The sequence below is a fragment of the Maylandia zebra genome, linkage group LG19, assembly GCF_041146795.1.
Source record: "Maylandia zebra isolate NMK-2024a linkage group LG19, Mzebra_GT3a, whole genome shotgun sequence".
In the NCBI taxonomy this organism is placed as follows: Eukaryota; Metazoa; Chordata; class Actinopteri; order Cichliformes; family Cichlidae; genus Maylandia; species Maylandia zebra.
The window spans coordinates 4,944,011-4,957,642 of NC_135185.1; the positions used below are offsets into that span (position 1 = coordinate 4,944,011).

General features: G+C 39.2%; 1 protein-coding gene across 1 annotated transcript in view; it reads right to left on the bottom strand.

Moving 5' to 3' along the window:
- akap6 (A kinase (PRKA) anchor protein 6) overlaps nt 1–13,632 on the bottom strand; it is a 236,893-nt gene that overhangs the window by 145,869 nt on the left and 77,392 nt on the right. The window contains exon 13 of the mRNA XM_004554667.3: nt 11,881–12,083. Within this exon, the coding sequence (XP_004554724.1) occupies nt 11,881–12,083 (203 nt within the window). The remainder of the gene's footprint in view (nt 1–11,880; nt 12,084–13,632) is intronic.

Genomic DNA, 13,632 nt, shown 5'->3' on the forward strand with positions numbered 1-13,632 from the left:
TGGCCTCCTTTTCATTGTAAAAGCAAAGAAAACAGCTCTGCCTGCCCTGCTGCTCGGCTCTTCGCCAACAAAAAGAAAAAGAAAAATCTTTTTGCAGGTACCCGTCACAAATGACGTACACAAACACAATTTCTAAAATAGTATTAAATGGTGCAAAAGACACACACACTCACATAAATTCGGCATCAGACGCTCTGACAGTAATTACAGCCTACAGTGGTCCTTGTTGTCTTTTATTTAAGAACAAGATGGAGTATCTTTGATCAGAAACTGAGACAGAGTGTGTGTGTGTGTGTGTGTGTGTGTGTGTGTGTGTGTGTGTGTGTGTGTGTGTGTGTGTGTGTGCTCTTGCACAAAAGTGTGTCTGCCTTGATGTATGAATACAAATGACTGAAATGATATCAAAATGTGGTTTTGATTGTGGATTTGAGAGGAGAAATGGGGAGGGGGTAATTAAGTCACCAGGAGGCCAGTATCTATTTGTGTGTGTGTGTGTGTGTGTGTGTGTGTGTGTGTGTGTGTGTGTGTGTGTGTGTGTGTGTGTGAGATTTTGTAAAACACAGAGAAAGAGAGAGAGAGAAATAGAGCTAGAGAGTCCGTCTGTTCATGAGTGTTTGTGTTTTTGTGTCTGTTTTGCGTGTATCTGCAATAGATGCGTCAATTTATACTCATGTGTAAGTTTACGTGTCCACGAAACATGTGTTTGTGTGTCTGTGTGTGCGCGAGTGGAGTGTGGGTGTTTGAAAACGTGTCTGGTTTTTCATCAGAGCAGAATTCCTCTGCCAACGTTCCTTAATGAAAAATAAATAGCGTCCACTGTTTCAGAGCATCTTTTCAATCAGCTGGAAAATACCCAAAGCAGTAGGAGACAGGAGGTTTTTACGTCTCAACTGCTCAGTAGAGATCAAATCACCATCCAATTTTACTCAAAGAAAAAAACATTTCAGGGCTCTTAGTTTGGGGGAAAAATGTGTTTCTGTCTGGTCTTCATTCGTTTTTCCATCAACAAAGTTTTACAAATTAGTAGAAACTATTAAGAATGATACCTTCGTATTCAAAAAACATGACAATGAATAATCTGGACTCACAGTAAGTGTCTCATTCACTCACCTGAACATTCGTAAGAGCTACTTCCTAATTCTGTTATGCGGGTCTTTCTGTGCCTGACCGAGGAGGGCCTTGGTTTCCCAATCTCTGCTAAAATACACCGTCAGTTAATTCTGTTGCATATGTACATGAGGCTCAAACTCCTGGTTCCTAGTTTTAAATGCTTCCTCCGCACTGGCCTCCACCTTTTCTCTGCAAGTCAGGCTTCTTTGTGTTCATAACGTTGTCCTTGCATTTACTTACGCTTGCTGAAAAGATTTTTCCACAGTTATTTCTACAAACAGATGAATAAAGCCCCGGATTACTCCTTATTACGAGTATGCAAAGTCACTGATGTAATTAATGCTCCTCATGTCAATCTGGATGAATGGATCAACCTTATTTTTTTCTAAAGAAATAAACTTTTACATTAAAGAAAACGCACACATGTATGGTGAAAGAATTCACCTCCCACCACTAAGAGAAAGCTGGAGGTGAAAATCCCAAACTTCTTCTTCTTTTTTTAAATTTTCCACCAACCAGAGTCGAGCTGAAGGAAGCAAACTCATTTCTCCGCTCTCCAGGCGTTGGCTCGTTAACCAACTGCTCTGCCCAACGCTGCCACCGCTTTTCCTTCAACTTTCATCAAACTCAACTACTTCCTCTAATAATCAGCACCGCCATATCCGTGTTTAACAAGGTAATATGACACAAACCATCTGTAGCTTCAAAAAAAAAAGGAAAAAAAATAACACCCACTTTACATATTCACTTTTACCATCCCCATAATTAAATATTTGAGAAATATCAGGAATGGAAAATTAAAACAGAAAAAGCCCTGTGCCACCACTATCAATTTATTCCCTCTCTCAGAGTGCATTAGAAACGTCAGATTGCCGTTGGCAAAGACACAGAAAGAGCTTGGTGTTTTTTTAAACTCACTTTATAAATTACATTTTGGAGTGCTTTGGCATGCTAATACCTGCTGCCACAGAGAGCAGACAGCGTTAATTATTTCTTATTGGGATCGGCGGCGATTATTTGCATATTTCATTTAGCTGTTATAGACGTTGCAGGTGGGAGGGAGGAGAGCAGGGGCGTGTGAGACACTTTTTACTTTGTGTCTCAACAACTTTTGGATTAAAAAAGAAAAAAACGGTGGATTCACTGACCGTATGTGTTTGGAGGAGCATTAATTTAGGCTGATTTCAGTCATTTCCATGAGCTGCGGCAGATTATTGGTGATAATTAACAAAATTAGCTTTCAATATCACGCAGGCTTTGATGCAAAAAGGTCAGAAAACAGTTTTAAGAACTTCAGCGTGTTCAACTTTATTTGACTAAAGCATCAATTATAACGTCATTTATACTCAATTGGCTTCACGAGTGGCTCTATGTGAGGACGACAGCAGGGGAAAGTCAAAGTTTCTAAGAGTTTAAGAACCGGAAAACAGATGTGTGATTTATACAAAACATCATCATGAATTCATCGTGAATACATACGCACTTAATGAGGGATTACAAAACCGGAAAAGGTCCATAGCACGTTGTATCAACGCGAACAGAAAGTTTCGCTCTAGACAAGGATCAGCTTTAACTTATACATGAAGGTCAAAACATCAGGAAATGTTTTAAATGTAACTAATTAAAGTTCACAATAACGTTTTTCAGTTTTTATTTTTAAATTTAGAAGGATATTTGTTGTCTTATATGTTGCGAAATTTAAGTTGCTGTATTTAGAGTAGGTATGCTTTCCTTTAGTAATACTTTTGTTGTCTGGTATAATTCTGTGATATCTATCCTCAACCCTATAAAGCATCCCTCCATCTATTTTATTCTTATCCAGTTCAGGGTCACGGGGGGCTGGAGCCTGCCCCAGTGACAGCTGGGGCAGATGGATAATGACCCAAAGCATAATGCAACCCAAAAGTGTAACAAGGAAAAAAATGGGATCATCTTCAATGACCAATCAGTCACATGATTTCAACCCCAAAGAGCATGTTTTTGGCTACTGAAAGAAAGACCCACAAACAAGTGGAGCAACTCAAGGTGGCTTCAGTGAGAGTTTAGCAACTCAAGGGAGGAAACACAACATGTTGTGATGTCCATGATTTGTAAGCATTAAATATTTAAATTTACGTTAGCCCTTCCAGTCAATTATGAACCTCTGAAAATAGGAGAGTGTGTATAAACATGGCTGCAATTTTTAAACAGTTCATGCTATTTTTTGGGAAAACCCATTGAATTAAAGCTGAAAGCCTGCACTTCAGTCACATTTCGATTGTTTGGTTTACAGTCCTCTGTGGACGTGTACAGAGGTGAATCTACAAAAAATGTGTCAGTGTCTCGAACATTATGGAGGACACTGTATCCCTAATCCAGCACATTTTCATCTTTTTATTCATTTTTAACAACCTACAGTGTTGTTGGTGTGAAACTTGCTTGCTGTGTAACATGAAAACCCTCCAGGTTTAAGCGCCAAGTTTTATCGCTTTCAAATGACCTGGAAATGCAGCTTTGCAGATCTTCAACCAGGGATTAACACCAACACTGAGATTTTTTTTTAACACAAACTATCTTGATATAGTGTCACTGCGTGGTTAAACTAACTCCCAAACTTCCTAACTTTAATCTTAATTTATGTAAAGTGCTGTGTGGTGGAGCTCCGGGAGCGGGACAAGCCGTCTGATTGGCTATATCAGGTATCAGGCAGGAGTCCAACACTCGGTAATTTGATTTAAAAAGCTCGTAATAACCTGAGGTCAATATTTAAATCACTCAGAGGGGGAGATGAGCCACTCTGCATGTTCAGGACGCTTCAGTCTCCATGCTCAGAGTCAACCAAACCTGGATCTCTATCACCTCCACTCCTCCAACACCTCCTCCACTGCCCGCGATCTTTTCTTCTGCTTCTTCTTATCCTTACTTTAGCCCCCTTTCCTCTCCATGTGACTTCTTCACTCCTCAGTTTCAAAAATACTCTGCGGTGTTCAATGCTCTGATTTCAGAAATAACTTAAACAAAAGGAGTTCCATTTCTCTGTTTCAGCTCCTCCTGCTTTTCTTGCATTTGCTAAAACGACTAAATTATAGCTAAATTTTGAATCCTGGTATTTATAGGAATTTGAGCTCTGCAATAAATTACCATTTCTCATTTCAGGTGGAGCTCTGCTCTCGAGCATATCACTGCTTGACATCCGTGACAATCTTCACCCATTCGTTTTTCACTTGCTTTGACTCATGTTACATATGGACATGTTGAACTGAGGCCTTTTATCCTTCAGATCCATTTTTATGGTAACAAATTTGTGCTTGGTAAAGTCATTTTATGTTGTAAGGTGTGTTACAAACGACAGAGTTGGAAATAGTGGATGCTAAATCTCTACTGAATATTTCACCTCTTCAAAGTCAGAGTTTGGTTGGGTTTTTTTTCCCGTCTTTCATCTGCTACCCGTCTGTAAGGCAACAGACTGACTCTTCATCTGACCCCACCTTGTTTCATTCTTCTTTCACTACCTACTCGCTGTATTCCCCTCCCCCCTTCTCTCACTCTCTCCCTTCCTCTCCTCCCCCCGTCCTTCTCTGTGTGGTCTGTAGGGTGAAATGGAGGCCTGGGGCCAACAAGCTGTCTCCACCAGCCACACTGATAAGACACACACACACATACATACACATTCAGAGTCACCATACAAGTGCCAACAGTCACAGTCACAAATGTACAAGTGCTTTACACACACACACACACACACACGTTTTTTTACACAGCTCATACTCTGTGAGGAGCCACCTACAGAGGCCACTTAGCAGTTTTACCTGTAAATTTCTCACTCTTACACACACAAACTTTCATACACATTTATACACTATACTTGTGTTTAAAACTGAAACATGAGAAAAAAAATTGTGTTCTTGGGGAAAGGGGGGGGGGGGAACAGGTGGATAGCCAGGTGTCAGGTTCAGCTCTCTAATAGGATTTGTTTCCCCTCATGTCCAAAGGGACTAGCCTTTGGACATGAGGGGTTGGTCTAATGTCAACAAATCAACTTCCTTACAACGCACCATCCATGACACACCTCAAACTCACACCAACCCCTCCGAACCCCTCGGTGGAAATTGGCATGTTCCTGACACGTGAAAGATGAATTTGATGTATATGCAGCATTTGAGCAAAGTGTATATTTCAAGCATGCACCTGGAGCAGATGAAACATATGGGAAAATACGTATTTAAGACAAATTTTTATTCAAATTAATTTTAAGTCTGAACCTCTAGGGTTAGGGTTAGTAGGCTGTTAGATGTATGGCTGTTTCACACAGTTAGGCGCTGACCTGCTTTAAGCAATGTAATATTTATTGATCTAACAGCCAGTGTACTGTTTATTATACCTCTTTTTGCATATATCTAAGTCACTGCATGTATCTTATACAGTTGACTTTGTGTGTCAAAAGAACGTCGCGGATCAATGCCAGTGTTTTTGTAGTGGTTCACAAGCTCTTCGCTGCCCTACAAATGGGAGAGTGCTGTTTTTATTCCTTGGGGTGTACTTAGTGTGCAACAGTAACAGGATTGATGGAACATTTCAAACATTCACCAGGATCAAAGTTTTTCACAGCAGAACACTGCATTATACTGAGATGGTTAATGTTAGTCACTATGTGGTGCTTTTAGGATTGTGGTAAACTGATGGTTATGTAACCCATTAGAGTTAGTGTAACTAAATATCCTCACCTGTTTTATTTCATTATATATTCCATTTACTTTTGGATTTCTGTGAATTTCTATAAAGAGCGACATAAATCTTCATTTATTCCATTAAAATTAATTAAACAGATTAATGTTATAATGTTTTGTTTTTGAGAAATTTCCTTTCAAACTTTAGATTTACTGAGAGAAAGTTCCTCCATCTTCCACTCCATCATGTTCATACTTTGTTCTTGTCAAATATCCCCCCACATTTGTAATACGCTGTCTAAACATGGTGGCAGTTTTATAATATTTGAGTGATGAAACTCCAGAGAAAAAGATCCAGATTCAGCAGCTGTCACCGAAAACATCCATTCACCTTTTCAACACGCGCACGTTTGTGTGTCTGTGTAAGTGTGTGTGTTAGCAGACTCGGTACAATCCCCTGTAATGTGACAGACAAATCCTGCTAAGCTGTTAAATATTACACTGCTTTCACACTCGTATTAAACACCTTTCTATGTCTGTCGTGCGTGCGCGCTCTCTTTTTCCATGTTCACCCACCCCTGCCAAAACACACACGCAACCCTTGCCTTCATCTTCAATATGCAACAAAACACTCTTCGCACATGTACAACAAATCTTTAAAATGCAGCGACACACTGACAAAGTCACATAACGCAATACTGTCATATGACACACACAACCGTTTCGCTGCGCGGTGTCTCTGCTTGTGTGTGTGTGTGTGTGAGTCCTAATCCCCGGTGTTGGCCGTCCTGTCGCGGCGTTATATTTGCTGGTATCAGTGTATCTTCCACTTGCTGCCTAATCCAACCACCCCGGCTCTGATATTTCCTGACATTTATATGAATCACCCCTCTCTAGATGAACGGACAGAGAGAGGGAGGCGAGGGAAGGGACAGAGCTGGATGATGAAGGCAAAGATGGAGCTTGAGTGAAAGAACGGTACAAGGAAAGACATCATGAGTCAAAGAAGGTTGTGTCAATGTAAAGGTCTGCAGGGATTTAAACTGAGAGGAAATCAGAGGAGAGACAGATATCGAGACTTATGGATGGAAGGACAGACGGACAATGGAATGGTAAGGGATAATGAAGGGATGGAAAATTGGGGGGAAAGTCATTATTTTCTATCTTTCATTGATGAAAAGAAAGAGCATGAAAGTCAAAAGCAGAATAAATAAAAATCGCACCACGGAAAGACAAAAAAGTCTTCAACCTTGTCAGCGACATATGTTTCCATCAATAACAACAAGCTCTTATGAGCACCAAGAGACACACACACATGCGCTATTAGTCTTCGGAGGCTTGTTAAGGCTCAGCCTAATTTTATGACCTCACACCACACCTGTAGTTGCTACGGCGACCATATCAGCTAAGAATTAATAGAGGGGGAGCGAACAAGGACAAAATGCTCTGAGTCAGAAATTGAAATTTGACAGAATGAATGACGCTAAAGCAAAAATATAAACCTTCAAGTTTCCAAAAGTGCAATGCAACTTATATCAGCTGCCTAAGAAGCAAGTCAGTCTTAAGTGATCAAGCTTACTTGAGAAAAATGGTAAAGCTGCCATGAATCTGACTTTTTTTTTTTTTTATTTCAACAGAGCATGGTAAACATGGTGAAATCTTTCTGTTTGTGTTTTGATTACATGGCAGAGATCATAGCTGAGTTTTTCAGCATTTAGTCGATTATTTTTTGAACTTACAACTAAAAATGAAATGGCACCAAAGCCACTTTAATATTTGCCACAAAAAGGCAAACTGTGTTCATATGAAATGCTCCTATGTTAATATAAATGGTTGAATGCTAATAATATAAGTTCAGCACTGGAAAGCACCAGCATTTGTACACTGGAAACAAAACCAGTTACCTTTTGTTAATGCACTGCTCATTGACTTGGTTGTATCCTATATAGCCACTATGAAGTCCTAATCACACAGTATTGTACATAATGTATAATAGCGCATTATACATGCATTTGATGGGGTCACTTGTCACTCTGTACCCTTTACCACAATTTGTCAACATGTAATGTTAATTCTGTGAAGGGGGATATTTTAACCCACGTTTGGTGCTTAAACCTCATGAAATACCAAATAAGAAATTAAAACTAAGCAGCACAGTGAAAACAAAGTGACACCAAGTGCAAAACCAAAGCTCACACATCCAGGGAATAAGAACAGAGGGGTATTTCACCCTCAAATTATGTTACAGGTTATTTTTACGTTTAAGTTGTTGGCTCATGACCAGATTTCTATATTTCTTCTTTTAGAAAAACTGTTACAAAAAGTTAAGGAATATTATGAGTGCTGTCACTATTTGCTGCAGATGATAATGCATTTAGATAAATGTGTCTAATTATATGACATATCCAGCTGCAGAGGCACCAGCAGCCCACAGAGAAGCAGTCACAGTCACTAAATTGCATGCTAACCATCTCGAGCCGGGTGTGAAATATGTCATTTGCCTCTGCTCTTAATTGCACTAAAAATGAAGATTAAGAGGATGAATTATTGATACAAGTTGGTATTTAATCTTTTGTAATGAATAGTGAATCCGCTGGTTATAAATATTGTACAAGGCTTCATAATTTGATAAATTTATTCCAATTTGCCCTTTATTTTGCCCTTTAGTCAAGGTTACGTTCATTTAAACTCCCTCTCTCTCTCTCTCTCACACACACACACACACACACATGTAGACACTAATAAATACTCATGGCCACTACTGCTCTGAAAACATGCACAACAAATGAACTGCAGTGCATCTACCTACCCTCTGCCCTTGGTCATTGTATCATTCTTTTTTACCAAGGCCCATAAACACAGATGCATGCAAGCATGTAAACAAAATGCCCTTGGTTGACCTTGTTCCCTCAAAACACACACACACACATGCACATGTGTGTGTAGCAGTAATTAGGCCATGCATCTGATTGTCATTAAAGAGCACTGGCAGATAATGAACACACAGTAAAGCTAGATTATTTCTTATTTCCTGCACATTATCAAGCTGTCTGATGGTGCTGAATTCATGTGACTTGTGATAATAAAAAAAAAAGTGAAATGTTACCAATTATCCATAACATTAAATGCACTGAGCAAGCTACTGAATCCCTCTGCGCTCACATTGCTGTGCTTCCTGATCACAGGTATATACAGCATAACATTAAAAATATGTGGTCATTAACTTTGAGATCTACTTGTAGCTAACTTTGGAGATATCTACTCTACTACAATGTGACTTTTAAACATTCCCGAAAGCCGGTCAACAAGAACAGCAACACACTGGAACGCACCGGAAAGAGCTCAGGTGTTGTCTATGATGGTCTTATTTTCTTGTTAAAATATACATCAAAATACAATACAGTCTTAAAGTGCAATATCCACTCGCGTGTGCTGTTTGCTCAGAACTGAACATGTTTGATAGATCTCATAGCTTTGAGGAAAGTATCTGCTGAATGCACTACACAAACTCATCAATCTTGCAAGAATCATCGTTTTCCTTTTAGGTATCACCAGATATGAGGCTTGCTACTGAGTTATTTTGAGGACCAACAGACAAAACTCTGTCTCTAACGTCTTAAGATATTACCTGGAGCTGTCTACATACTTTATATGAGATTTACCTAACAGGGCTAAAAAATACATCTGTATACCATGAAAATACTGGTTGAAATTCTGCTGTTAATGAACTTATTAATTTGATGAGGTCTTGATGATTCCATAAAATTGACTTCATTATTTTAACGAGTCTTCATTCGTGTTTGACTTGGGAAGAATTCACTGTTTTCGCTGTTAACTTGACCCTAGTCTAGACTTGAGTTGAATGTTCTGAGAATAAACTTAGGCCTGGCTTCAATGAACTGCAACTTAGTCAAAAAACTTGTAAACTGGACTCCTCCTGAATAAGAAGGGGTTTGAATCATTTTAAACTCAACTCCAACTTGCATTGAATAACTTTGTTCTTGACCTGGGCTCAGGTCCAGGTTTCATCCTTTGTACCAGTAGATAAGGTTCACTTTAAACTTGGCTTTTACTTGCCTTCAAATGCTCGCCACATGATTTAAGCTTGTCTCCCCCCACCCCAAAATAAATCGTGAAATATAATTCATTTTAAGTAGAAGTCACTAGCTGCTGTTTCTTTAGCTTTTAGTTAATTTAATTAATGTTTGTTCCCACTTTGTCTTTTAGGCCCCCCTTTGTTGAGATTGAGTCTGGTTTTGCTTCAGCTTGTTTGTCAGTTTGCCATTTTACCTTCATTTGTGTTTGTAACAAATGTTCTTGTTAGCTCTCTCTCAGGACTCTCATTGGACTTTTTAGTAATCATTTTTCATATTTTATGCAAAATCCACTTTCTATTTCTTGTGTCTTTCTTTCAACATTATTGAGGCTTAAGTTATAATTTTAATGATATTAAGTGACAAATAATATACATTTCTTATTATTATAGCAATCCATACTGTGAATGCAATTCCAGTGTATTTATATATTTATATTAATTAGAATTTATGTGTGCCTGGTTGATTTGCCTGTATATTTTTAGAGCAAAAAAACAAGCCCCTAGCATTAGTCAGCTAATGCTAGGGGCTTGTTTTTTTGCAAAGGTAGCACTCCACTCTGTTGCTAAATATGATGAAATCCTTAAAAAAAACCCAAAGAATGACATCACTCTGGCAACTTTTATCTTTTATATATAGTGTATGGTTTCACCCAATCCAAAGCACATACACCTCTCTATGTAGCTGCTCATTTTAGCACATGACTATAGGTTCTACACTGGCACAAATGTTGTTTTGTGGGCGGACAGTCGACCAGAAAGAGTTAAAAGCACCACTGGTTACAACACTGGAAGTCAGATTGTCTCCTACAGATGGAGGATCTTGCAGGATTTGTACATCGGTTAGTTTGGGTTCATTGTTCACCTGCCCAGAACAGACACACACTGAATAATTTAAAATATCACAGAAGTATGGGAAACCTGTGATGCTGACATGCCTTGTGTGTGTTTGTGCTCTGAAGCAGCGAACAGTAATAATTCAGTGGGTTCACACCTTAGTTTGTTGTTTGGGGGTTTTACGGATCAAAGCATTAAGTGCAGAGAGAGATTCACACAGATAATGAATGGACTGTTAATGTGCTGTGGCCAAGCAGCTAATGGACACACACACACACACATACACAGGAAAACACTGATACGCATACATACAAAATTACACTTTCACTATAAGATGTACACAAAACACGCACGCACACAGAGGTGGTAGCTGGCTAATGGCTGTCACTGTTGACTGATCACAGTGATCAGCCTGCTGCAGCTCTAATTGCAACTAAACAATCTGAAAACAACCAGAGTCAGGTTTGCAGGAGAAGAAGGAGGGGAGCAGGAGAAAGAGAAGGAGAGAGAAATACGGAAGAGAAATACAGAAAATAAAACAAGATGAAAGTGATTCAATGAGAATGAGGAAAGAATGAAAATGGATCAAAGGAAGGGAAATGAAAGCCCAACAGGTTGGAAAGAGGGAAGAAGGGAAGGACCTGTTTACAAAAGGATATATCCAGAGCAGAAATGAGTAATAAACTTAATCAAGGAAAAAAAATTTTATAAACACAGCAAGAAAATGGGATAAAACAGCTGAAGGTAGACGCGTACAGGAGGGAAGAAAAACAAGGAAAAAATGTGATAAAGGTAGAAGAAAGTTAAAGTCTGAGCAGATGGACAAGAATGAAGGTACTAAAGGTCAGATAAAGAGTTTGAAGTGTAAAATATATATGAAAAGTTTTCAGTATTCTATTTTGACAAGATACTGATGTAGGCTTCAGGCAGCTTTTTTTTGCACAGTTAAGATCCAAATTTTGGGACTGCCAGGAAATAAAAATGAAATTTATACACTGAGCAACTGAGTCCAACTGTGTGTGTCTGTGTGTGTGAGAGAGAGAGACAGTAAGACAGAGGGATAATAGGGATCAACCAGGGAGGAAATGGAGGGATATGAATCAAGGAATAAAAAACAAACAATAAGCAGATGAGCAGAATAACCGAAAGCTTCGAAGCTAAACAGAAAATAAAAACCACCGCTGCTATTTTTACCTTGAGGCCGTCTGCTGGGCAAGAAGGCAGCCAATTGGCTGACGGGTCCCCTGGGGCTGTGAAGGGCTCGTGTAACTGGTTGGTATAGAGGAGGCGGGCCTGGATGCAGCGGAGGGCGCGGAGCATCCAGCTATGCTGGCGCCGGATCTGCCGCTGGAGCTGATCCCATTGGCTGGAAACCATATGGAGGATATCCTTCAGACCTGGAGGGTGACAGACATAGGGATAAAATTGAAAAAATGAGAGAGAGCCATGGATAACACAGAGAAAGACAAACAGGGAGAGGATAATAATGAAAGAGAGAAAGAGAGACTTGGGATAGTTACGGTGAGAAAAATGATACCCATAATTCCATTCCTCTATCTGACTAAAGAAGAGCTTTTCTAAGACCACAATATCTTTTAAAAAACTTTTAAATCCACATTATGTTAAGTGAATGTAACGTCATACTTTTATTTTCATCCTTAAAGGATAATTCCGGCTTATTTCGGCCTGGAGCGTTTTCCTTTTAATGTGGCTTTTGTGGCTCAGAAAATGACATTTTTTGAGTGCTGCAGGTATCTTGCAACAGCTGCTCTGATACGAATCTGTACAACAGAGTCGCAGAGTGCAAAGTGTGTACGATAATGGGAACTAAGCCAGGTTGAAATAAACGCTAATTATCCATTAAATCGATGGGTTACCTTTGAAACACCCCTACAAAACATAGGTCATTAGTGACTACATTCATTTACGCTTTTCAGAAAGTATAAGAACAAGGATAGTGGCAATGAAAATGACGCAAAGGCAGGTTTTTATCGTTATTCAGACTTTACAAAGGTATACAAATTCTAATTCCTGGAAGTCATGAATATTTTCTAGTGTATATAGTGATAGATTTCACTTCCCTTGGGCTAAATCCCAGTTTCCACCCATAGGCCTGTTGGTATCCTTAATCTTTAAGCTTTTTTTCCTGTGTTGTAGGCTGCAGATAGGCTGCATGCTAACGAGGTGACAAATGGCATTAAAATCATGGGTTTTATTGTCTTGGCTGAATGATGATTCGAGTCTCTAATTTTGCTACAAACTAGAGGTCCCTCAGGAAAGTCTCCAGATATACGGTTGCATAATAACATCAAAAAGTGATGCAAATGACCAAACCATAATCAGTCAAATTTATCACTCATGTGCTCGTGGTGACTGTAGTCTGGTTATTCCACAGAGTGTACGCCACTCTTCTCTGTCTTCCCTGGAAATCTGGCCCTGAATAACTGAGTTCTGCTGGGATGTTCATTAGAGATCAATTATCTCTGCACATTTTGATTTTCTAGAAATCTGATACATGAGTGGCAGAACAATCCCCATCATCGGACCATTTTCATCAAAACCTCTTCAGAAATCTGTAGTTCAAGTTGTTTAGTTTGTAATTATTCATCTTAGTAAGTCTGTTATGTTATCAAGTTGGTAAGCAACAAATATTCCCAAATCCCAACACACTATTACTGCTCAGATATTTGAAAACAACACAGCTTTCTCTCTTTCTCGGTTCTCTCTTTTCCATCTTTAGCTTCAAAAATTCTGAAAAAATACGCCGTTACTGTATACTCAATGTTTCTTTCCCCTGCCTGCTGCTCTTCTTTTCTTTTTCTCTTTCCTTCGTCTTTTCTCCCGACTCATCTCATTCTTTGTCTTTATCTCTCCCAGTCTCTCTTTCGGCTACATTCATATGAGGTCTCCTCTCTGAAGGTCGCTCTGTTAATCCAAATATTAATA